The 26,441-nt window shown below is 36.3% G+C and overlaps 1 protein-coding gene across 1 annotated transcript in view; it reads right to left on the bottom strand.

The window, feature by feature from the left end:
• Nucleotides 1–24,908, bottom strand: part of FGF10 (fibroblast growth factor 10) — an 80,571-nt gene extending 55,663 nt beyond the window's left edge. The window contains exon 1 of the mRNA XM_081294990.1: nucleotides 23,282–24,908. Coding sequence (XP_081151116.1) covers nucleotides 23,282–23,612 — 331 coding nt within the window. The 5' untranslated portion in view covers nucleotides 23,613–24,908. The remainder of the gene's footprint in view (nucleotides 1–23,281) is intronic.
• Between the last annotated feature and the right edge of the window lie 1,533 nt (nucleotides 24,909–26,441).

The following is a 26,441-nucleotide window of genomic DNA, read 5'->3' as shown; positions in this document are numbered from 1 at the left end:
CTTTTTTCAGTGTTTTGTAATTTTTGTTGTTGGGGGTCTTTCACTTTTTTGGTGAGATTTATTCCTGTTTGTTTTTTAAGCTATTATAAATGGAATTGTTTTACTGATTTCTTTTTCAGTGGATTCATCATCAGCATACAGAAAAGCTGTTTATTTTTGCTTGTTGAATTCAGTCTGCTAGTTTGCTGAATATGTTTGTCAGATGTAGAAATCTTCAAGTGGCTTTTTAAAATCATCTCAGTATAAGATTATCTGCAAACAGTGCTGGTTTGACTTCTTAGGATATTTAGTTTTTAGTTAGAAGGTGAGTTGTCAATGACTTCATATCCATTTGAAATCACTAATAATTTTGATATGTTTTTGGCCTATGAAATCCCATAATTTTTTTTTTTCACTAGAAATTTTATTGGTCGCCTTTCCTTCATAGTTCATGTGTCTGCAGCTCTCTTACACATCCCTAGGAACACAATTAAAATAGGCCTGGACAATATGGTAATGAGACAACAAATTTTCAACTGTAGTAAACATGAATAACTTTCAAAATATTTGATGGACATTGTATAATTCATTATGTAGTTCACAAACTCACAACTTCAGTGTGCACTGTAAGAAAGAAAGAAAGAAAGAAAGAAAGAAAGAAAGAAAGAAAGAAAGAAAGAAAGAAAACATCAGGGCTCAGACTCTGGCTGTAAACCAAAGCTTAGGTGACCAAGACCTCTCAAAAATCACCTGAGTTATATTTTTTCCTTGCTATTTAATATTTTAAGAAAAAACTGCATTGTTTACTATGACTTTTTAAAGATTACTTTGATGAGTAATCAAAGTCCTTAGAAGAATTAAGAGAAACTACTAGATTGTATATCCTGTGATTGGACAGGCATGGTTATTATAAAAAAATTAACAACTGTCATACTATATATATATTTATAGAAAGATACACATTCATATCTAGGAAATTTACTGATGTTTAAGAGTAATCAAATACTGTTATTCTCCAGATATGAGCAGGTTTTCAGTCTCTCAGCCTACTGTCTATCAAAATGAAAAGTTTTGGTAGTCACAACAGTAGGGTAGGGTTGCTGGCATCCAATGGGTACAGATCAAGAATGTTGCTAAGCCTTCTATAATATGCAGGGAAGACTCCTAAAATAAATAATAATCTGGTTTGAAATGTCAGTAGAGCTAACAAACCTTGATCTCAGAAAAATATAATATTGTAGTTGCAAGATTATTAATTAGAAACCAGAGGGAGAGAATTTTAATTTAAATGCCATATGTGTTTCTCACATATTTATGAAGATATTACTATCTAGAACTAGTATGAAAAACAAATAAAATCATATGTGTAAAAGTATCTTGTAAAACTAAATAAATTATCTGAATGAATTAAGTCACAATATGAATTCTTGTGGTTAAAGGAAACCAAGGTAGAAACCTGATAATGCAATCTCTGCAGATAGTTTTATATAGAGAATGTAAAGATTTTAATTAGATTACTAAGGCCCAATTATTTCTCATACTCAATGAAGAGATATGAAGACAAAATTTTGCATATGTATTATGTATATATATGCATATGTATATATATTGATCCAAATATTTTAGTATACTTTAGATTCTCCAGTTACGATTAATGTCAGTTCTCAGTGTGGTTGGGAGATGTTTAAAATGACTGAGTGTGATTTGCAGAAGGATTGAAGTGACCTAAATGACCTCTGAAAGCTCCTTCCATACTTAAGACCTCCACTGACTTTATTCCCCAAGATTAGCTGTCAACAGGCTTTGGCAGGTTGTCTTGTGGGATTCCAGACATTGCCACATTCAGGAGCTCTTTAATCAATTGTCTCCTTTTGGTGTCTTCATGCTTCATTCCTGGTGGTCAAATCCATACTCAACTAATTTGCTGAAAAAAAAATAGCTTTCTTTTTTGTTATTGTTTCTTTCTTCATAAATCCTGATTCTGTAATGCTTTTTTAAAAATACAATTGGAAAGAAACTCAAAACCTTCTTCTTGCACCTCCCCCTTCTTGCTCCATAAAATTCCTTCTCCATTCTGAGCCATGACTAACATGTACAGTATGCTTGCAATGAAAATTGTTTTTCTCTCCTAAATATCCTAACTCCAGATTTTCACTATTATGACTGTAAGCTTTGATTAAGATGCATGTTGAAAGTAATAATCTGTTTTAATTCCAGTTCCAGGTTCCTTCCCTTATCACACCAAGGAACTTGAGAAGAAGATTTAACATAACTACATATTACAGTTCCTTTCAGCCTAGAGAATCACAAGTAGTTAATGCTACTAAAAGGGGAAAATACACAAGGTTGGAAAGTGGAGAAATAGCTACAGACATAATTAGCTACAAGTGTGATTGTGCATATCTGAGCAATAAGAAAGAACATTTGGCTCTTCCTTCAGAGTACCAAAATAAATGTAAATATGAGAAGTGTTAAAAATAACACAACCTGGACACAATAGAGCACAGTTGGACAATCTGGGGGCACTAAGTATCATGATAAAATATTTCTGTCTCTTCTATTAGTATTTTATCAGTCTTCTTTCATTTAATCCTCTAAAACTGTTCTTCTATTATTATGCTTATAATAGTCTCAGATTTTAGCCAATCCAGTATTGAAAGTTTACTCTCTCACCTCTGTATCCATTAATTCCTAGTTTGTGTTATTTTATTTTCTCTTTCACCCTCTAATGGAAGCCAATTAGAATAATGAGGGCAAGAGGTTATATATACATCTGGCCCCTGCATTCAACATCCGGGTTTATCTTTACACGTTGTTGAGAACAATGGTAAAGGTGGATAAGGAGATCCCTTTGTATGTATTTTTAATGTCAGAAAAAAAGAATTCTATGTTTTCACATATGTGATATCTGAAATGACTCAGACATGGAGACATCATTGCTTCTTAGTTTCATGTTTAATTGACAGAGCCAGGAGAGAAGGAGGTGAAGAAAGAAGGCAGGACTTGCATGGAGGGAGGCTCTTTTAGGGACTGGGCTTGAGCAGGCATGGCTTTCATTATATTTAAGTGAATTAGTCTGTTTCCTTTAAACAGGAGAGATTAACAAGCCACCAAGGGCCTGCTGTGGGATTCTGACACTTTTAGTGGCTTGTGACGTATGATTTGTGAATATCAATTCACCTTCAAAAGCAAAAAGCAAATCTTACCATTAGCATGAACTATGCCAAAAGCTGATTTTAGGTTACTTTGGTTGAAATTCATTAGGAAAGGCATTTGCTAAGATGCAGAGATAAATCTTTTATTTGATCCAGTGTTCTGATACTTTTTAAGTTATTCTTTGGACTTTGAAATGGCTGCATGTAGATATGGGCATTTGATATGAATAAGTTTTCATTAATAAATAGAATACCTCAAGTCTTAAACTTGGGAACTATGGGGAAATTAAATAAAAAGGGGAAATATCAGAAATCCTAAGTAAACTCCTCTTAAAATTTTTCTTTCTTAGTGAAAGAACATGTCTTTGGGCAGTTTGGCATCAAGACAACTATTTCTCAAAGTGCAAGACAACAAAATAAATATTTTTCCTAATGTGTGAATAGGTAAGAAAAACTTCAATATTAAATAAATGACATAAGAGATTTAAAACTGAAAGAACTGATAGAAAAATTCTTACTATAAAACTATTTTAAAAACATTTCCAGATCATCATTTTTTGAAAAAGCAAGTAAGAGAAATAATTTTATGCTTTCTTTGGAACACAAAACATTATGACAAATTTTACTTCTGGAAAAATACATATATCTTTCCAATCCATTTATTATTTAGCTATCATGAGTATTGAGACAAAAATGGTCAGGAGTCAGAATTTTGTAGATGCAAGTAAGAATTCATAGATGACAAGAAGAGATAAATTTTGGTCTTTATGTAAGCAAAATCTAGTCAAAAGGATAAAGAGTACTACATGTTTCCTCCAGCAGTAGAATTTGATCATCTGATACACCATAGTAGAATTTCAAATTGTGATTTATTGACGAATGCAACAGCATAGTGACTTATTGCTAGAGTCACTCTACCTGGGTTCAAACCCTACAGCCACCACTTATTAACTGTAAGACTTCAGTGAGAGTCATTTGGTCAGTGTCCTCAAATTTTCATCTGTAAACTGGGATGACCTGGTATCCACACCCTCAAATTGTGAGTTCATTTGCAGATTCATTTGCAGCTGAAATAAATACATATATAAAGTACACAGGACTAACTTAGCATTCAGTACCATTAGCTGTTATTACTTGGTCCAGGTCTAAAACCAGAGCTAAAAAAGTATCTAAAACCAGGAGGTAAGTTACCAGTTGCTGAGACAATTCACCTAGCATTCAGCAGTCACGTAATTCTGCCTATGAAATGCTCATAGGTATGTTTTTAAAATGTGCCTATTTAATAAATGAATGCCACAGACATCAGAATGATAAAAATAACAATGGCATATGAAGAACCCACATGTTGATTAAAACTGAATTGCTGATTAAAACTTGGACATTTTCCGTGAGTAACATAGAGAAGCAAGGATTTTCTTTATAGTCAATTTGAAAGAATGTAGGAATATTATGAATCCTTCATATATTTTGATATAAAATAGGAATGAATTTAATAATACAAGTTATTCCAAGTTCTCATTTTTCTCTTTCAGTTCCCCAGCTCTAATTCATCACAAAATACCATTATTACTAACATGTTTAAAAAGTTTGTTAGTTCAGTTAGGGTGTCAGTCATGAGTAAGAACATGGGGGAATTAGGATGTTCTAAGGTAGCATGGTCTTTATTCTACAACCACTGTCATCAAAGAGAGAAACAACATACAATATGACAATTGATGGATGGCATTTTTCTGGTGCAATTCTGATTCTTTAAAAAGAGAAATAATTTTATGCTTTCTTTGGAACACAAACCATTATGGCAAAATGCTTTTAGTCAAGTGCCTCATAAGACATAGCATAGCAGGATATAACAGATTATTTTAAAACCCCGTGAAGTCTTTTAGGTTTGAGGAAAACCCCAAACATGCTACTTTAGGTTGGTTAGTACAATAATGATCTTGAACTAATAAATTATGGCAAATGTCAGTGGTTATATATTACTAAGTTCAGCTGAACACATTCTGATTAGCTTACTAAAGGACTTTGGAGCCTTCAGTACAGAGAAAAAAATTAAATATAGAAGAAAATAAGGTACATCAGAAGTGTGTTAAAGTTTTGTCAACTCTTTATCATTTTCATATTCATATCTTCTATGACTTTAGAGAAGATATTCCTTGAGTTACATGGGATATAAATCTGGGATGAGTTGTCTTTAGTAGGTATAAAGAAATGTAATTTATATTAGAAGTGAGACTATAATTTGCATAGTCATGAGACACTCAAGGTAGACATGGTCATAGTTTTTACTATAGTTTCAGTCCTGATCATCAGAAAAAAAAGGGTCATGTATAGGAACTGAAACCCAAATAATTTACAATTTCATTCATGAAAAAAAAAAAAAGAATTCTTCAAAATCAAGAAGAATTCTTCCCAACAAGAGATAAGAAATTAAGGAACTGCTAGAGTTCCAATGATGGTTCCCAAGGAAGCTATAAAATCTCATTGATATTTCTTCTTCATGTTACCAGAACTGGAAACTTTGCTCCAAATTCAAATCATCACTTTCAGGGCTAATGTGGCTCTAACACTTTGGGGATTAGAGGCACGTATACACAAATTCCTGTGGCTTAAAAAAAGATGAAGTAGGGAAGAACCCTGAAAATCTGTTAACACAATTGTCATCTGCTTGTAGCATTCCCAGCTCTTGTTCATAAATAGCAGGGGTGGTGCACTCGGACATGGTGAGAAAACAGCCCCAGTGAAATGAGGATGTCTTCTCCTTCCCCCTTCCAGCTTGAGTGCGCATGTGCGTGTGCACACACGCATGTGCATGTGCACACACACATATGAACACACTCTCAGACACAACAGGGAGCTGAAAACTGACCTCATCTTAGATTTATCAGAAAATCTCTTTCACCAACCAGGGAGCATTAGAGCTTAAGCAATGTTTTAACTTACTTTAACATTTCTTTTTAAATAGAAAGCACAGGCACTTTCTCCTTTTCCAGAACACATGAAAAAAATGGGAAATGTGTAAACATGGAATATGTACATACAATCTTTTCGGTCAAATTTTTCATATTATACTTTCCTCCCATCATTTCTACACTTAATATCACTCTTACTATTATGCTTTCTTAAGTTGTTTTTTAGAGGACAGAATTAAAGTTCACATTGTGTTATACAAACCCTTTATTTGACCCCCCATCCCATAAGACATTGCTGAAATAAGACGCATAATTTGCATTTTGACCAAGCATACCAGTTTATTCTGATCATGTGGTCATAAATTCAAGTATGAGAAATATCTACTATTGCCTATTAATATTAATTATTTCCAATTTGGCCTCCTTCTCCTTCTGCTCCAAATCTCTTTATTAAGTGCTGAGTAGAAGGAATCTTATCTTTATTAAGAGAAATGACTAGGGCTGAGTTTCAAATAAGAATGCACAACTGTCTCTGTGGCTATTTTGACACTAAGAAAGTTTCAGAAACCTCCTGGAGACTCAAATGCTATCTTCCTGGCCTCAGTGAATATAAGTAAAATGCTGTGCTTGAGGTAATCCTGGGTCATGTCTCTTACCCAATTCCCTCACACCAGATCCCTATTCCTAATTGCCCCTACCTTTCCAAATATCAGCACCATTATCTCTCTTCTCAAATTACTATAGCCCCAGCACTCAGTCAACAATGAGTGTTAAGGAGGAAAAAAGTGCACACCATAACACTCTAAACTAGCAGCTGTTACTATCAGCCTCAGCTTGGCAAAAGCCCCATTGCCCAAAGACTTGATAACAAAAGGTTTATCTCCTGTCTACAACTTCATAGTTCCTACTGCTGTGAGAGAAACTAATTTTCTGTTAAGAGGGAACAGCAAGTCTGGGATTGTTGCTCAGAGGTAGAGTTCTTGCCTAGCATGTATGAGGCACTGGCTTCAATCCTTAGCACCATATAGACATAAATACAAAAAGAAAATAAAGCTATTGTGTCCATCTACAACTAAAAAAAATATATGTTTTTTATAAAAGGAAACACTAGTCGTAGAATCATACTGTTTTCTCCAGGCCTCAAAAATTCAATTGATATAAACAGACATGATAATAAATTTTAGAAAAATTATGCTATTATGAAAACACCTTGAGGTGAGAAAGGCTTAAACACAGAATGTTGTGTGAATTATATGCATAGTCAAAAGAGAATAGATAAAACAAAGTATTAATTTTAAAAAGAGCAAAGGCACAGTAGCTTCGATGAACTGTATTTAAACATTGAAAACATCCTTCAGACTATTAATTACATTTTAATTGCATTATCTATTATTTTAAATAATTGATCTTCTGTCACTGTTAACTATAAAGGGGACTCATTAAGTAGAAAAGTTTTCCGTGGGGTTAGCATCCACATTCAGGAGGGGCTCTTGTACCAGTGCAAGAGAAACTCTTTAATTCAGAGAGACTAAATTGATAACCTAGTAGAGAAGAGCTCACCTGTATAGCTAAGTCCTAAACCAAACAAGCAAATTTTTCTTATTGTATTATCTAATAGGAGAGCAATTTGAGCAAATGCACTATATATTTTAAACAATGGTTTACAAACATGGAGTCACTCAAACTTGTTATCTGTCCATTTAGATTCAACTATATTTAAGGTCCTATTGTGATCCTCATACTCTGCTAATATATATATTTTTTTCATAAATTAGTTACAGAATTAATTAAGAAGTAGGGAAAGTATCAAAAGTATCAGCACTTACATCTATTTGAGTCCCTGCTTGGTGCTTTCTGCCTTAAGGTCTTTTTTTTTTTTTTTGTCAATGATCCTTATTTGTTCCACACAAAGCTGTTATCATTTGCTGTGTTAACTTTCTGGGACTGCTGTAACAATTTACCACAAAAGTCGTGGCTTAAAACAACAAAAATTTATTATCTCTCAGGTCTGGAGGCCAGAACTCCAATATCCATTACACTGGGCTGAAACCAAGGTGCTGTCAGGGACAGATTCCCTTTTGAAGCTATCCAGGGGCACATCTACTCCTTGCCTCTTTCAGCTTCTGGAACCACATTCCTTGGTTGATGGCCCATCCACTCTGTTCAAAGCCAACTGTGCAGCATCTTCAAATCTCTCCTTCCATCATCAAATCAGTTCTTCCATCTGTATGTATATCTATTCTCCTACCTCCCACTTCTAAGAACATTTATGGTGGCATTTAGGGTCCACATGGATAATCAGGATAATATCATCTCAAGATTTTTAATTTAGTCATACTGGTAAAACTTTACAGTTTCCAGGGATTAGAACCTTTGGGTAACTATTATTTGCTCTTTCGTAGTCTATTGCCCTCCCCCAAATTAAATGTATTCCATATGCAAGATACTCATCCCATCCTTCAACATTCCCCAAAGTCTTCACCCATTATAGCATAAAGTTCAAAAAATTCATGTAAATGTCATCAACTCAAAAATTTATAATCTCCTAATCTAAATTACGTATGGATGTTACTCGGATCAAGAATCTAATCCTGGGGCTGGGGATGTGGCTCAAGCCGTAGCCTGCTCGACCGGCATGCGTGCGGCCCGGATTCGATCCTCAGCACCACATACAAACAGAGATGTTGTGTCCGCTGAAAACTAAAAAAATAAAATATTAAAATTCTCTCTCTCTCTCTCTCTCTTTTTTAAAAAAAAAAAGAATCTAAATCCTGTATGGATGATAGTCTGATCAAGATCCATCCTGGGGGAATATCATTCTCCATCAATGATTCTATAAAAGTAGGAAATACGTTATCAAGTCCCAAAACACAATGGTGGGACATTCTCATTCCAAAGAGAGAAAAATGTAAAGAAGAAAGAGGCCACTAGTCCCAAGCAATTTCAAAATCCAGCAGAGAAAATTCCATTAAGTTTCAAGGCCTTGGAATGAACCTCTTTGACTTGAGGGTCCTGCCTCTGAGCCCATTTTCAGTCTGTTTGGGCACACAGATCTTCCTGTGCACCAGGCTCTGCATTCACAGTGACCCTTGCTTTTCTTTTTCTTTTTTTACTGACAGTGTTTATTTATGGCTGGGTACTTTCATCAGCCTTCCCTCGTTTTTCCTTCTCTTCATCACTCTTCAGTCCAAGCTGGCAGAACTTCTGTTGATATAACATTCTCAAGTACTTTGTGGCCCTACTGTGTATGTCATGGATTCATGCCATGAAAGGATCCTCCACAGATCTTTTCTGCATGATCTCACGTCTATTCCTAGCTTCTGCTGAGATAGCTGAGGAAACCCTCTGTCAGTCTTGTCTCTTCAGCACTAGCTACTCCCTGGGCCTTGTCTGTGGAGTATGTTTTCTTAACAGTTCATCTCCTAATTTAGCATCCTTCGTAATCTGAATAGGCTGAGTTTCTCAAAGCATCAGACACTGTCTCTATTCTGCTTATTAGCTAGTGATCTTCACTTTATTTCCTTTCTCTTGAATTTTACTTTAAGCAGCCAGAAGCAACTAGACTGGTCCATCAACAGTTGCCTTGGTAATTTTCTCAGCTAAATATACAAATTCACCACTTCAAAGTTTTGCTTTTCATACAAGGATTGCCTGTCCTACAGTTTCTAATAACACAATCCTCATTTCTTACTGAATCCTCCCCAGAAGTACTTTTAATAGTCATATTTCTACTAACATTCTTTTATGAGGATATACAGATTCTCTACTGGGATAGATTTTCTCTACTGTGTCCCTCATTGCCTTTCAATTTCTCTCCAGAATGTCTTTAATTGCCACATATTACCAGAAATCTGTTTGAATAAATCTAGCTTTTTTTTTTTTTTAATGGTGTGCCTCACAATTCTTCCAGAATATGCCCATTGTCTAATTCCAAAGTCACTTTTATACTTATAGGTATTTTCTACTGGAGCACCTCACTTTGTGTTTCAAAATCTGTATTAGTTTCCTACGGCTTTTCTAACAAATTACTACAAAGTTGGTATCTTAATACAAATACATTCTTTTACAATTCTGGGGCCCAGAAGTCCAATTTCAATTTCATTGGGCCTCGACTAAAGTGTCAGCAGTGACAAGCTCCTTTATAGTTTCAAGGGGACAAACTCTTCTTTTCCTGTTCCAGCTTCTGCAGTCACATTCTTTGGCTCATGGCTCCTTCCTTCATCCTCAAAATCCACAGCTTTGCATCTTAAAATCTTCCTCTGTTATCCTCATCAAATCACCATTTGCCCCCTATGTCTAATCTCCCTCTGTCTCTCTTACAATAACAATACTTGCGTTGGCATTTGGGATTAACCTGGATAATGTAAAATAATCTCCTCATCTCAAAATCCTTCATTTAATCATTTTTGTTAAAACTTTACCTCCTAAAGTAACACCCACAGGATCTAGTGTTTAGGACCTGTTGTCTTTGGTTGACAACTATTCCACATACTATAGTTTTTTTTTTTTTAAACATAATTATCTTCCTGAAATCGGGTCCTTAATCCATAAAATTAGCATACTGAACTAAAATATTTTAATAATAATTTAGTTCAATGCAGTGCACTCATTTCACAGATTAAGTTTCTGAGGCCAGATAAGTAAATGACCTGCTTAAGATAGCACAGTAAATGTTTTGACACAGCCAAGACTACAAGCCATATCCCTTTACTCCCACTCTCTGCAGTACATTATTCTTTTTCTCTAAAGAAATTACTAAAAATTGTTCATTTCTTAATTCACATGGTATCCAAGAATTCAAACTTCAATCTGAAATCAAGAATAACTATCTCATAGCCAGCAAGAACTTTGAAGAAGAGTGAAGTCATTTAATACCTACTGAGCATAATCAATGGTAATCTTGAAATCTAGAAAAATGGGCAAAACATAAAAGAGCCATTTCAAGATTACATAATTTTTATTCAGGTGTTTGAATAAATGTAAGTCCTTCACTCTCACTTAAGCAATGATGACCTTACTAACTTATTTTCTAAACTCTTTAGAGTTATAACATTTAGAACTGAATAAAATTTTAAGAGATCACTTACTTTATCCACTTCTTTTTAGGTAGGTAGTGTACTGATCACATTTTCTGGAATAGGTAACTAACACAAAAAAGTTTAAGTGACTTGACCAAGGTCATATGGTTTCAAAAGAGCAATTTATTTCTCTCTCCTCCCCCATATATGCCAGATATTGAATTACTGAATTATGTGCTTAAAGGAAAAATCAATTAAATATAGTCTGCTAGTCTGCACACTCAACAAGTATTCAGTTTATGAGGAAACTAGATGGGTTATTGTCCCATCAAACAGTCAACCAATCAAATGTAGAACTGTGCTATGATACTAGACATAGGGTTTTGAGGAAGCACACGTTTTCCAAGGACAACAGAGTGGTCAGGAAGGCTTCTCAGAGACAACATCTAACTGAAATCTTAAAGGAAGGAGAACTGGAGATAAGGGAAAGGACACCATTCCAGATAGATTTTGTATATCTGTGCCCTGGGGACAAGGCACATTCTGGAACTAAAAACAACTTTGAATAATGGTAGTTTGGTAAGGAATGAAGTCAGGGGATTGGTAGGTGGCAAATCATGAGGATCTTACCTGATATGTCTTTGAAGGAATGTAAATATGATTCTATGAACATTGGGAAGAAATTGAAATATCTAGGAGGGAACTGGCTTGTGTAGATGTGCCCCTTAAATAGACCAAACTGACAAAGATGATTTTATAATAGAACACTTAAGACTGAATGGGATGCTATTAATAAATATGCCAGATCATGAGACATTTACTGGGACTATTCCAGGCAAATCAAGACAGGAAATCACCCTGGTCACCACTGGGCTGGGTTTGAATCCCCACTCACTTAGGCTAACTATGTAACTTCAGTCTGGCACTATTAACTTTCAGGCTCAGTTTTCTCATGTAAATGTGGAAAGGTAATGATGATTATCTTACTCATAATATAGTATTTTCTGAGGATAAATTGATGAAAATATTAAAAAATGTTTTGTAAGCTATACATTTAGGTGGCATATTATCAATTTTCTGTTTAAGTTTTTAAAACTATTCCCTGGGGCTGGAGATGTGGCTCAAGCGGTAGCGCGCTCGCCTGGCATGCGTGCAGCCCGGGTTCGATCCTTAGCACCACATACAAACAAAGATGTTGTGTCCACCGAATACTAAAAAATAAATATTAAAAAATTCTCTCTCTCTTAAAAAATAAATAAATAAATAAATAAAACTATTCCCTAATCTAGGGATCTTTTCAGATAATGGGATAATTAACAAGAGAGTCATCATAAGAAAGAGTAATGACAGCTAACAGTTTTGACTATGAAAATGTGCCAAGTCCTATATTTACAATTTTCCATTTATGGTCTCATTTGTACATTCATGAACTCATCTTCCCTGCAATGACGAGGCAGATGATATTATTATCTTTACTAAGATGTGGAAACCAAGATCTGGGGGGTAACTTGCCCAAAGTCACATGGCTATGAGGTTTTAGAATTCAGATTCTCCACCAAGAAGTCTGACTCCAGAGCTCAAGTTCTCATTAGTGAATGTCAGAATCCTGCTCCTAGTTTGTTTAAAAACTACTTAACTATACTCTTCTGTAAGAAAAAACAATAAAACTGCAGTCTACTGTCTACTTGATTTCTTTTCCTTATCAATTAAATCAAGTAAATCTAAGACAATTTAGAATAATAATGACAAGAACAAATACAGAACTGGATCAGGTGGCTATTGATGCCTTAGTAGTTCCCTTTTGGAATCTTCCAGAAATTACATAGTCCCTTCCCAGTGATATTAACATAATAAGCAATTTTTAGGTAGAGAACACTTTAAATTTTAAAGTAGTGATCACTTGGCAAATTAGGAATAGTAAGGATGTAGTAAAGATCTAAAGAATTACATATTTTTCATGGCCCTAGTATGAAATTAGTTCTATAAACTTTTTTTAAAAAATCAAGCTACAAGGGCTGGGGATGTGGCTCAAGCGGTAACGCGCTAGCCTGGCATGCGCTGAGCACTGGGTTCTATCCTCAGCACCACATAAAAATAAAATAAAGATGTTGTGTCCACCGAAAAGCTGAAAAATAAATATTTAAACAAAAAACAAGCTACAACTTTTGCTATGTACCGTATTTAGATTACGTCTATTATAGCAGCATAGATTTTTTCCAAGTAGTCCTGTGCTTTCTCTTTCTTTTACTTTAAAAAGTAAAGTGCTAATAATAAAAATGAAGAAGGTTGGTTTTAAACAAAATGTTACTGCAAGCTTTTGCCAGAAATCTTATGTTCACAGATGTAGAGATGTCTGCCTGCTCCCTCTTACCTGGTAGCACGTACTAGTACCTTTATTTTGCATGCCAACCATCATGCAAATGGTTCCACCCATTGGTCTGCCCAGTTAACTGAAATCTTCTTGTCTGGCTCTGCACCCACATGCTTCTGTGCCTTCTCTTGGAATATTTACTCATCTATGTCTAGCTGGAATCTTTTCTCCTCAGTGTGACCTCCTGATGTTATCCATCACTCGCTCAGATAGAGATTGCTGTTTATTTAAATCCTGCCTAGTTTGTTAGCATTGACTATAAACTGCCTTATATGATCTTCCAGTTCCAGCTCCCTGTAACATCTCCTGTCTCTAATCCAGACGGCAAATCCTGTGAGGGTTGCAGCCACAAAGGTCAATCATGGGATGAGCAACAATAAATAACTAGAGGTTTACTGAAAGTTGAACATTGGTAATAATCACAGTTTAAAACTGTGTCATAATTTGAAATTAAATATGTGGTTTGACATGTTTAATAATTATTACACTTTCTCTTTTTGCTTTTCTTCCTATAACTTTTTTCAAGTCTTACCTATATTGTTACCTATATTGTTGCTGCAGTTTTTTTCTTTTGTTTTCATAACTTGTGTCCTTAAAGACATTTTTTTATCTTCTATTCATATTTTCAGTTTCTTGCTCTTTTGTCAAGCTACCCTTCAATCTTCAAATATGTGCTACCAGTCTCTTGAAGAATCAAGCCTCTACTCTTGTCCCCAAGCTTCAGAACTGTTAAGGCATCCTGCTTGTTTCTTCCATAGCCCGTGCCTCAGTTTTTCATAATATATCTCTTGATTTGCTTATGTTTTTATGTTTTTTTTAACACTGAATTAGGATTGTAAACTCTATGAGAGCAGAAATGCTGACATTTTCCAATAGTGTTTCTACCCAGTGCCTCACATAGTAACTGACAAAAAGGAGGCACTCACTTGTCTGTCAAATGAGTTAAGGGGTAAATGATCTCATTTAGTCTACCACGTGGGAAAGAGGTGGCTCTTGTCAATATCTCAGTGTTACTAATAATGGCTTGCCCAAACCTATTCCCTCTTGTCTTGCAGTTTGCATCCAGGTCTTTGGCTTCAAAGCCAATGTTCACTTCCAGCCCATATATATAATCACTTGGAATCAAAGCCCACACTTTCCATCACTCTATCACATAGTCTCTTTAGCAGGATTTGGGCCTGAGCCTTCCTTACTTTGATACCCTGGCTGCGATTACTTCTGTGGGATTCCTCTTAGATCACAAGTTCTCATTTCAGTTAATTTAACATCCAGTCGAATCCCAGGACTTGGATTATGCTTCCCTCACACCTTTCTTGTCGTGTCAGTCCTTTTGCAGTGCTACTCATTAGCCTGCTCTTCTTCCTGGGATTTCAAAACCCTTGTCTTTATCACTCCAGCGGAGTCTCTCCTCCTTTCACAGTGTAAGTATAAATGAGTTATGGTATCTTCTGCTTTTCTGCTTTGCCTCTGGATTCTAATATTTTCATTATGTGTACTTTACTATCTTTCTTGCTTTGTATATGTCAATATTTTTGAGGTTTTAAAAACTCCTGTATATTTGTTCATTGAGATTTTATACTATAATTTGATTGACATCCTCAGCACTTTTGCCCCCATATTTATGAAATCATACTTTTTAACAGAGATAACCCTCCAAAATGTGCAAGGAATATAATAATTACTGCTATTACTACCATCACAAAAATATCTACACTGAAAAATGAAGAATGTAAATCAGGGTCGTGTGTTTCCATTTTCCCCATAAGACTGGATATGAATTCTTCTTTTAAATAAATCTATTGGTCAATCAGTTACTTAAAATTTGAAAACAATTTTAAAAGGTTTTAAAATTGAATCATTGTTATAGTAATAGATAAATTCAGTATATGTAAATATCCAGTTTCTGTGTATAATAAAAATAAATCTAACTCACCAATCAGTCCCAAAAGGTTCTTTCTTGGAAGAAGCATGAAAGAATAATCATACTTATTTGTCCAGATTCTAACTCCTGTTTAAAAATATGCCTAATGAAGACATACCATCACAAAGCTGAAGATCTTTTTATTAAACTTACCATGAAACCCTGAACAGGTTAAAAAAAGAATGGAAAAAAAGAAAATAATGGAATAAGAATGGAAGGGAGTTTGGGAAGAAAAATCTGTCCCTAATTTCTGATTTTTTAATTATTAACTTTTTATCATTTATCCTTAAAAAATATTCCATCTCCTCTACTAGAGCAAAAGTGGTTTAGGGTGAAAATATATACTGATCATCCTAGTGTTTTGTACTGCACTAAGCAATGAAAAGATGCTTGTATACTCTTTTAAAATGAATAAACAAGTAAATGACCCAAAAATAAAAGACACTTACATTTCTATATTTGGTCAACCTGTAGTACATATGGATGTATGTTTTGTACTTCTTAGCTATGGCTAACCAGTATTAAGAGAATGTGTGTTTTGTTTTAAAATGCTACATTCATTTGGCAGGGCATACAGAAAAGCTTGATAATCTTCATGATATTCTGAAAGTTGGGAATGTCAAAGACCTCCAAGTATCTATTACTAAAGTAGAAGAAAGATGATCATTAGATTTTCTAAATCATCTTCACTTTCTTTCACAGGAGTTCAGAAAAAGGCAAAAAGGTAAGGAAAATGACAAAGTAGCTAGTAAGTGATGCATGAGCTTAAAAGAAAGGTACAATGAATCTTTAGGAAGAGGCCTTGGAAACAGAATTTAACCTGGAAGAAAAATGCAGATTGGGGACCTAGGTACAGGTCTGGTCCTATTCATTTTCAGCAGGGTTTTGCCACTTCCCCAGAGGCAGAACTTCTTTAGAAGAAACTAGTCTAGAGACTGGGGAAAGGAAGAAATTATTGGAGATTCAAAATGAGAAAAAGCTTCTGATGGAAAGTGTTGAATTTGAATTATTGGAAGATTTTTAGACCCAGAATACAAATTATCTTTTTTAGATGCTACACATGCAAAACAATCTAGGTCTCTGGCCCTGAGTATCACTTGGGGTGCTACATAATACTAATGAGAGACTTTTCTTGGCCTCAAAGAAGTGGGGGGGACAATAAAAATAACAAAGTGGTTAAAAGGTGATAAAGTTATAGAGAATCACAAGGCCACTAAAGTACAGTTGTCACACAGTCTCAAAAACCAAACTACTAGAAAGAATTAATAGAGCCTTAAATTGTGAAAACAATTTGAAGATGTCAAGTAATGCCCAACACAGGGGTAAGGCCTCAAGAAAGGATAAGAATAAAATAAGGATGTATGTTTATCAGTTAAAGCATTTTAACAAGGTCCTGGGAAGAAAGTAACAATTATAAAAAAAAAAAACACAAAAAAATGTCTTTTTAAAAAGTTCTTACTCTTGCAGTTGACCTACACTTCAGAGTAAGATTAGAGTTGAAGTGAAATTATTAAGTTTGTTGAGTTGACAATCCTTTGGAGTTTGGCGTACTTCAACTTAATCAATATTTTGTTATCTATTAGGTTTCATTAGATGATTCATTAACATCTCAGTGACATCACTCATGGTAGGAAGGGTGCCAAACATTCAAAAATTCCTCATTAATGATAACACACATACTGACAGATTAGGTATAGGCAAAGGTAGACAGATTTAGGTTGAAGAATTATTAGGTGAACTATAAAATAAGGCAATGCTTTACTGCCAGCACTATGAATCTATCAAATGGTAATTGGATGCACGTGTTAGCAGCAGTAAAAAGTCACTGTCCAGTTGTCCACCTTACATGGGAATCTACTCTGAGTGTCTTCTTTGATTTATTGTTCCAATTAGAACACAGTGTTCAAAGAAAGAACACAACTGACCTGATTTAAAAGCAAGGGAGCACTTCAGGCCATTATTTTGTGGGTGACCTGGCTCCCTTTTAGATAGCTTAAAACTTTCTCTTTGTGAAAAAATCTGTACAAATTAAGCACTGGTTTCAAACTGATTCTGAAAAATAACAAAATTTCAGATTCATTAATTCAGTATCAGTGTCACTGGTGATGTCCTAAGATGTGTGTATACTTCCATTAACCAATTTAAAAGACATATTTCTAGGTTATTCTTTTTTATACTACTGACTGGCACAGGTAAAGGTAACATGCATTGAGAAAAGAGTGCCAATTACAAAAAGTAAATATTTTAAATCTGCAAAACTAAGTCACGAACACCACTATCAAATGGCAAATGTAAAAGATCTTAACCTTGCAATATAATATGAAAGATTAAGATACTTTTGCATAAAGAACTTGAGACATAATAAGATTCATTTCATCTCTAGACTGTGATAAAACTGCATTAACATCACATGAACATGAATCTTATATTCCATATGACTGCAAAGTTAAAAGAGGCTCTTTAGTTTCTAGAAGGGAAATGCTAATATTTTACTTACTTATATTAAGCAGACATCAACTATTAATGTTGACAAATGTTGTAATAGTAATACTAAAACTGTCATCTGAATTACTCTTCATTGCAAAGTTCACAGAATTAATATTAAGATAGATTAAATCACTTTGAACTAATACACATGTATTACTCTTCCTTCTGAAGCATAATAAAAAATATAATTTGTGCTACAATTTTGGATAAGCTTACAGACATTTAAGGCTTAGGAAAGATGTGGATATTCATAGGCAGCTCATAAATGTGAGGAACATTAGTTCCATTTCAAATGAGCTGTCAACTTATTCCCAACTTTTGGCTTGTGGAAAGTTAGACGTTTGGGTAATAAATGGGGTTTGCCTCTGAACATTAAGGTAATTGTACAGGAATTTAAAGTGTCATTCATGTCTACCATAAGTTCTTTAAATTCTAAGGAAGTGCACTGAAATAAGACATTTTGCTCTAAACTGGATACTAATAATGTAGAAAAATATTCATACAATGGAGTTTCTTTGATTTTACAAGACACAACTTCTCCTCCTCTTCCTCTTTCAATTCTATGTTTAAACATCATTTTTGAAAATACCTGCTTTTAAAGAGTGGTCCATACCTTTGAGTCATAGTTTACTGAACACTGAAGACACAGAAACTAGTGTCTCTGAATTTTTCTCTTCCAATACTGGCACGTAATTTCTGCCAACTGTTTTCTTCGATTTCTTCAATAGGTGGTTATAAATCAGGTTTATGAAGAGGAAACTCGCTTGAATTGTGCATTTTTAATGGATTTATGATAAAGCCATCAAAGCGGAGGGTCCATATGGTAGGAATACAGTAAAGGTAACAGGACAGTGTCGTGTAAACATTAAATACAGTTCCTTCTACCTTCATAAATCCTTGATGCTCATGATTAAATGCTGCCGGTTATAAATTATGCAACCAAATTCTAGAAACAGCTACAACTTAAATAAAACACCAATGGAAGCCATAAATTGTCTTTGAGTTTTTTTTTCCCAGAAAACTCTGGTGTATTTGTTAGGAAACAATATCAGAGTCCCTACTTTCCTCAGCTATTAATTGTCTTATACTTTATTAAATTTCCTAAAATAAGCTGTAATCCTGATTAGAACATAACAATATGAATGATTAATCCTAGACAAAATCTATTATTTTTATGTTCTGAAGTATCTTTTTGATTTGCAGACTCATTTTAAAAGCATTCTTCAGATAAGTAGCTTTGGGTCTCAATGTGTTGCCCTTCTTAGAGTCATATAATAGAAGTTCATGCAACAACCCAATTTCCCACAGGTATTTACAATCATATTATTTTATTACACATGGGAACAATTAAACATTTGGCCCTCAGCTGTAAACAATTACTATACAAAATGACATTCATAGATTTTTCTTAAATACTCATGTATTCCTAATGACCTCTGTTAACATAAGTGAGATTGATGCATGTGTACCTTATGTGTGTCCAGAAGCAACTGTATTCCCAAATACAGCATCAAGAGATCGACTTCACCGAGACCGTGCACTAATATTGCCTGTAATCATGTGGCTACCTGCAATGGTTATCTTTAACATATTTGTTTCTGTTCTGTTATTTTACTTTCATTCCAATTTAATTTTAAAAACTACTAGAGCTCACAGCAAAAAGCAAGCAAAATTTTGTCTAATGTGGTTTTTTTTTGAGATGTGGGCTAGATCTAATAAATCAATATTAATGTTGCAGGGAGCAGAGAGGAATGTGTATATGGACAGATAAGCAAATAGGCTTAGGCTTATATTCTGGTTCTGTCAATTTCTAGATGATTAACCTTGGACAATTTACTTTTTCCAACTTTAGTTTTCATGTTTGAAAAATATGGACAGTTATATCTATATCCTCAGACTATTAAAATTATTAAATGAAATATGTGTTTAAAGAGATGGGGCACCTACCACATACTCAGGTCATATTAATTTATCTATTGTCTCCCATACCTTTTTCTCAGAAAAGTACATAAGCTCTGGGCTGTTTGGGGTATATCCATTCTTAGTTGTCTCAAGTTTGGAGATACATTTTCCTTTCACTAGATCCCTCTTTTCTTCAAGTGACAACTATGCAAGCAGCTCACAGCTGTTTTTCTTATATTAAGAAAGAAGGCAGTCATTCCCAGTTGCAAGGGTACCTAACAGCTGTATGCAGCCTTTCCAGAAGGCCAGACCTGGATCTGAGTGGTAATGTTTCAAGGGCAAAGCTCTAGATGTAAAGAATGATAAACCAAAACCTAAATGAGCCTGCACATATCTAGTGACAGATACACCACAGCTATTCTAAATTATTCAAGCTTTCTCAGACTTCTAGAAGGAGAAACAATTCATTTCTGCTCTCTTTTTCTACTCCCATAAAATGGTAAAGAGCAAAATTACATCCCCTCCTAAGAAAAGAAATTATAATATTCACCCAAATAGAGAGGAGTTTCCTTAGCACACAGTATTTTTAGAACCATCAAACTTCTGGGAACTAGCTTTGGAGATACAAGTTAAAAATGATTTTGCAATACTTCTGGGTGGTTTCTTTATTTCCCTTTTGTTACCATTTTACTGGCAAAAAGCCAGTAAAATAGTTGTTTAATTACCCAGGACATCACAAACATATAACCTCTTAGATAAGCTGTTACTGTATTTTAGTAACAATAATACTAGGGTCAAAAATAACCAAAAAAAAAATTATCTTCAAATAAGCAAACCTCAAAAGAAGAGCATTGTGTATTGAGATAATTAATAACTTGTTTAGGAAAATGTTACTGAAATGTGGTTTTTGGACAAGGAACTGACACTCTTCAGGGGTTAGATATCCTAATATTTAACAGGCTGACTGACTGGCTTCCCTGTGGGCATGGCAAAAGTTTGTTCACATGTAATTATGCAATATTTAGACAATATCTTAATGATACCATGTAGTTCAGCTGAATCAGTCCAGCTGGAAATTGTAGCAGCATTCTGATTAGTGGACCACATGTGAAATTAAGGCTTTTTCAACCTGTACCTTTTACTTGCTAGGTTTTGACACACAAGTTCTTGGAAAGCTTGAATTATTTATAGTTTGCCAATATTTAGAAGTATAATCCCTCCCCTTTTACTTTTAAACATTAATTAAAACTGTTACTATTTAATATTTAGCTTATTATTTTTCAAAAAAGAATGATTAGTAATTAGTACACAATCATTCAGGAGAGGTGTCAGTATATTTTGTACAGGTAGGATAAAAATTTGCCATGCTTGTTTATATAATAAATGTTATAAACTTTTCTCTGTCCGGAGAGTCCATACTGTAAAAATAAAATTCAATTTATTTGTGGAAATCATTTTACAAAATAGTTTACCACTCAGGATTACCTACTATTTTTGATAATAGAAATGTAACTTGAATAAAATAAAAATAATGTAGTTTTCTTAGCATCACGTCATAAAGACAATTAAAATATAGCAAGGGCAAATCAGGTTATTATCATTTTTTAAGAAAGAAAAAAGCTTGCTCAAGGTAAACACTCTGAAATTTTATTTCTTTGAGTTCTCCCCCATGAGCCAAAAATACATAGAAATTCAGTCCATTGGAATTTAGGGGAAAAAAAATCCTCAGCTCACTCTGTCCAATCCTGTGTTTGGTTAGACAGCTTCTTCCCCCTCCTCTTAACTGGATGCCACCACATTATTTTGCTTCAGAAGTAAACAAAAATACTGTATTTTTAGTCAATAACTATAAAATCATACATAGTATCTAGGAAATTCAGATAACAAATGACTTTCAAGCAAAAACAATCATCATTAATGACATTACTCAGCTACTTTTGTTGAGTCAAAATGAAAAATACTTTAAAAATATTTTATTACTTGTAAACATATTTCTGATTTTAGAAAATAGAAGCCGTACTTGAGGAGAAACAGGATTTATGTTGAATATGTATGAGACCTAGAGGAAGAAAACTATGTCTTAACTCATGTAACTCTTTATTTAAAAATAAAATGTTAAATCCTGGTCCACTGTCATTTGCATCAGTAGCTGGTACTTTCTGTGCCAAGAGATCTTGAAATGTGTGACCCATGTATTTAAGTTAACTGACAAATGTGTGCTTAGAATTCCCAAACTATTAAACACAAAAAGGTCCTCTTGAAAGGTGACTTGGAATTTACCATTGAGATAAAGCTAAATGGTCATTAAAGATGTTTAAATGTCATTGTCTACTGTCTTCAGTGTGCCATTACATAGCCTTGGGATCCTTTCAAATAACAATCAATAGAGGATGAATAAGTCTCACCACTTGAAAGTAAGTAGGAAAGGAAGCCAACAGAGTAATCTGGCTTGGCTGGATTGATTCAAGAAGAGACACAATATCCACCCCTTCTCTCTTCATTCTCCCTCCCCCATCCTTCCCACACCCCTGCAATAAAGAAAGAGGGAAAGAAAGAGAAAGAAAAAGGAAAGAAAGAAATCTAAGGATCCCACGCAGAATCAGAGAAGAAAAGATCACTCTATGGGATAAACTATAGCCATGGAAACAGACTTATGACTTTTACTTTGAAAATAAAAGAATGACAATGAAATTTGTGTGAGGTCTGTGTGAATCCAGTCCCAGATGTTTACAATGCTGTAGTAGTATGGCTCTGCAATATGAGAGGTTTCAGAAGAAACAGTACAACAGGACACCACAAAGCAGCGCATATGCTGTTGACAATGCAGACATGAGCATCATGTTACCAATAGAGAAGGCAGGCAGAAGACAAATAGCAGCGGTGGTGCCTGAAAAACTAACTTCATGGACTGCAATCACCCAAAAACCAACAAGAGGAACCCAAAAGGGGGGAAAAAATCAAAACCAGAAAAGGGCTTTTTGCTCCTATCTAAAGGTGGTGGGTCAAAGGGAGAGGGGTAGGGAGAGAGTGGAAGTGACTTTTCTTTCTTAAATAAAGTTCCCCCAAACCCCTATAATTGACAGCGGATAATTATTTTCAGCTTGAGAAGCCTGTCCCAAAACTCTTAAGATTGCCAGGGAAAGGAAACAAAATGTGTTTACTTGAGCCACTTCCAGACGGGAGGGAAAGGGGACCTTGGGTGAGGTGGGGAAGGCACTGAGGACAGAAAGGGGCATCTAGGTGCTACAATAACTCTCAGGCGCCCTGCGTGGTCCCGCTAGTGACAAGTTAGAGAAGGGGCGGATAGGGTGGCAAGGGGTGGGGGTTGTAGAGGGAGCGCGCCCAGGGGAGGGGATGCAGCAGCACAATGTATATACATGGGAGGGGGGGTGATTTAGTGTGAAAGTATTCCACTTAATCATTTTACAGGGGTTGGGGACGTAAATATTTAGTTGGCCACATCTGGAACAGATTTTCCCCCCCGTGTGGGGTGGGGGGGTGGATAATTGGAAGGAGGGGAGCACGCATTTGTTACTTACTGTACGGGCAGTTCTCCTTCTTGGTACCGCTGACCTTCCCGTTCTTCTCAATCTTGAGAAAGTACTTGGTGAAAGAGAATAGCTTTCTCCAGCGGACATCTCCCTGGAGGTGATTGTAGCTCCGCACATGCCTCCCCGCACTGGAAGGGGAGGAGAAGGAGGAAGAAGAGGAGGAAGAAGAGTTGGTGGCCTCTGGTGACACCATGTCCTGACCAAGAGCTTGGCAGGTGACAGGGACGGAAGACACCAATAACAGCAACAAGAAGCAGCAGCAGCAGCCAGGCAGGTGGGGAAAGGCTGAGGCACAATGTGTCAGTATCCATTTCCACATTGTACTGAAACTCTCGGCACTGGAAATTGTCTCATCAGAAGGAACATACTGGAAGGGTAAGACCCGGTGCAAGGCGAGGAGACAGCTGGAGGTGGTGGCTGCTGGTTAGCTCCCTCTGGGCGCGGATCTGGTCAGAAGTGAATGCACCAACATCCATAACTCCTCGGAAGGGCCGGCTGCCTCTCCTTGCACCGCTCTCGGATCCGCTGCCTGTGCCTCTAGAGTCTTCGGGTGAATGGTGGACGTGGGTGGCCGCGGCAGCAGGAGCTGGTGGTGGCGGTGGTGGTGTTGGTCACCACAGCTCCCCGCTCCCCCAGGAGTTACTTTGTTCTCTTCTTCACTCCTTTCTTCACCATGTTAGATACAACAAGGGTCTGAAAAACAGATGACAGTGCGGTGAACAAAACCCAAAGAGGGTGGGGTGAGGGGTCGGAGGCGATAGCTGCGCTCCTCTGCGGTTGGCACCTTCTGAGCCTTTTCTGTGGAGTCCCAGCCTGCTGGCCACTTCTAAAAGTGTGTCCCTTCGGGGCTGTCAGAACTGGAGGCAGCTGCACGGTCGCTGTTTTCTTCTCCCTCTTCCTTTCTCTTTTTGGTGGTGCCTGTTGATTTGAAGCCTCCAGAAAGTCACTTCTTGTTTGGGGTGGGGGGGGGATGGCGGCTGGTGTTTGGTTTGGCCCTATCCTCCACCCCCCCTTCCTTTGGAAAGCCCGCTTGTAAACAGGTTGAAGCCCGGAGTCTAAATGTCAGTGAATGCCAGAGGTGGGCTCTGCCTCTGCTGGTCAAACCTCATTTGCAGGGGTGGAGAAGCGGGGGGAGGGGGTCAAACGGCGGTGGGACATCTGAAACCCTCGGCTGCTGGGAACGCCAGGGAGAGGGAGGGAGGAAGGGGCCGAAAGGGGGGAGAGCAGGGGAGCGAGAAGAGAGCGCGATGCCTTTGCACGGAGCTCGGGGGCTGTCGGGTCCTTTCCGCGCCGCCGCCGCCGGCGCAGCCTCCGCGGACGCCTCCAGCTCCCGCTAATTGCTGCGAGGGCGTCCTGTGCTCGCACCGCTGGCGGCTGGTGCTGGATGTCCTCACGCTTTCCGAGTTTTGCTGTCTTCCAGCCCGAACCAATCCCCTCTGGGGAGCCCCTTTCTCACTTGTTTTCCAGCGTAGAATCCCACCCGCCCCCCTTCTTCTTTTGGCAGTGAAATACTTGAGAGCCACCTGGTGCTAGGCTTTTTCTTTCTTTCTTTTTTTTTCTTTTCTTCTTCTTTCTATCCCCGAAGCGGGGAGGGCTGGGGAGAGAGCTGAAGATGCTGAGGATAAACCCTCCCAAACAGCAGATGATGAACTGGTCGGAGCGAGCACAGAAAAAGGAGACCTAATTAGCTTCCTTTCCTCCTCTTCTGCCAGCTCCAAGGAGGTCTCCGCTTTAATGAATTACTGATTTCTCGCTTCCGTTGCCGAAGTAAAAAGTTCACACTTTGGCCCTCTTTGCCTTTTAAGCTCAGGGAGATTTATCGTCACTCTTAAAAGTCTCCTCTCTCTTGGAGCAAATGAAATCAAGGACCCAAATGACCGATTTCTAATGGCTAACATGAGTCCTTTACTGAATCACGCGTGCACTTCAAAGCGAACGCACTTTATTGAGATCGCAAAGATTTTTACCATACAATTTGGCCGAAGACTCTGCTGTTTTCTGTTCTATGTAATTTCCTTTGCACTTGGCCATAATGGGGGCATTTTCTTAAATCTTCAAATTTAATGTTTAAAGGGCTTTATTTTGCAACATTAACTGCACTGCCAGTCTCCCTCTCTTCTCACTCTTCCACACACTACTCCCCATCTCCCCCATTGCTCACAGAAATTAGTACATAGCCCAGGTACAGACAGAATTAAGTCCAAGGTTAGGGAGATTTTGCCAAGAGTAAAAAGGCATAAGGAAGATTATACTGTGATAATCCATTCCCATCTGAGTAAGAGACAGTTCCTAGAGGACCACTTGTTTAAGAAATCCTCTAAAGTAGGGAAAGTTTGACTGTATGGAATGCTTTAATATGTATTGGTATGTTATGTCAGGCAGTTGGATCCTGTGTTTTGTTGAGGCATATGAATTGCCAATATTTTACTGCTTTCCACTACAAAACTGGAAATTTCATATATTTTAACCCAGTAGACTGCCAACCTAAAATGGAAATATTTCAAGGTGAACTTGGGAGTTCAACAACTACAGTGGTAATTTGGAAGGAACTAATCAGAAGAGCTTGTATACAAAAGCCAGAATCCCTAAAATGTTCATTTGGCCTCAATCTTTATTGCGAACTGGAGAAAATACAAATGAATTTAGCATTAGAGAAGGTCATTAAATATGATTGCCCAACTTTGTTGTTTAGTGAGTGGAAAATGCCTTTACATGCATGCTCTTATATTTTCCTGTGCATTCAGAGCTTTGAAATAGACATTTGACATCAGAATCAGGGTTTTAATTATATTATTTATAACTCGTTGAGATGCTTATTCAGAAAATTTCAACAATGTGGTGAACATCACAGATTTTTAAGTTTAATATAATTAGCTCTGATTTCTGTAGCTATTAATTGGAAAGTTGAGTAAATAAAGAGCATACGTCAAACAAGTCATTCTTTAATTAAAGCATGAATATTGAAAAATGAATCCACAATGCTAATTTTGATTTCCTAGTTCACAGTTTAATACCTGAGCAAACACTTGCATAAAAGAATATACTGTTTCTGAGGGATTTGAGCCCAATAGTTTAGAAGAATCCAAGTATTTGAATTGACAACTAATTAAAAACATTTTTTAAAATTGTTTAATGAAACCATAGAATA

The sequence above is a fragment of the Spermophilus citellus genome (genome assembly GCF_964194105.1).
Source record: "Spermophilus citellus genome assembly, chromosome: 1".
NCBI classification, from domain to species: Eukaryota; Metazoa; Chordata; class Mammalia; order Rodentia; family Sciuridae; genus Spermophilus; species Spermophilus citellus.
The sequence above is the reverse complement of the archived record's forward strand: the minus strand, read 5'-3'. Positions and strand labels throughout refer to the sequence as shown.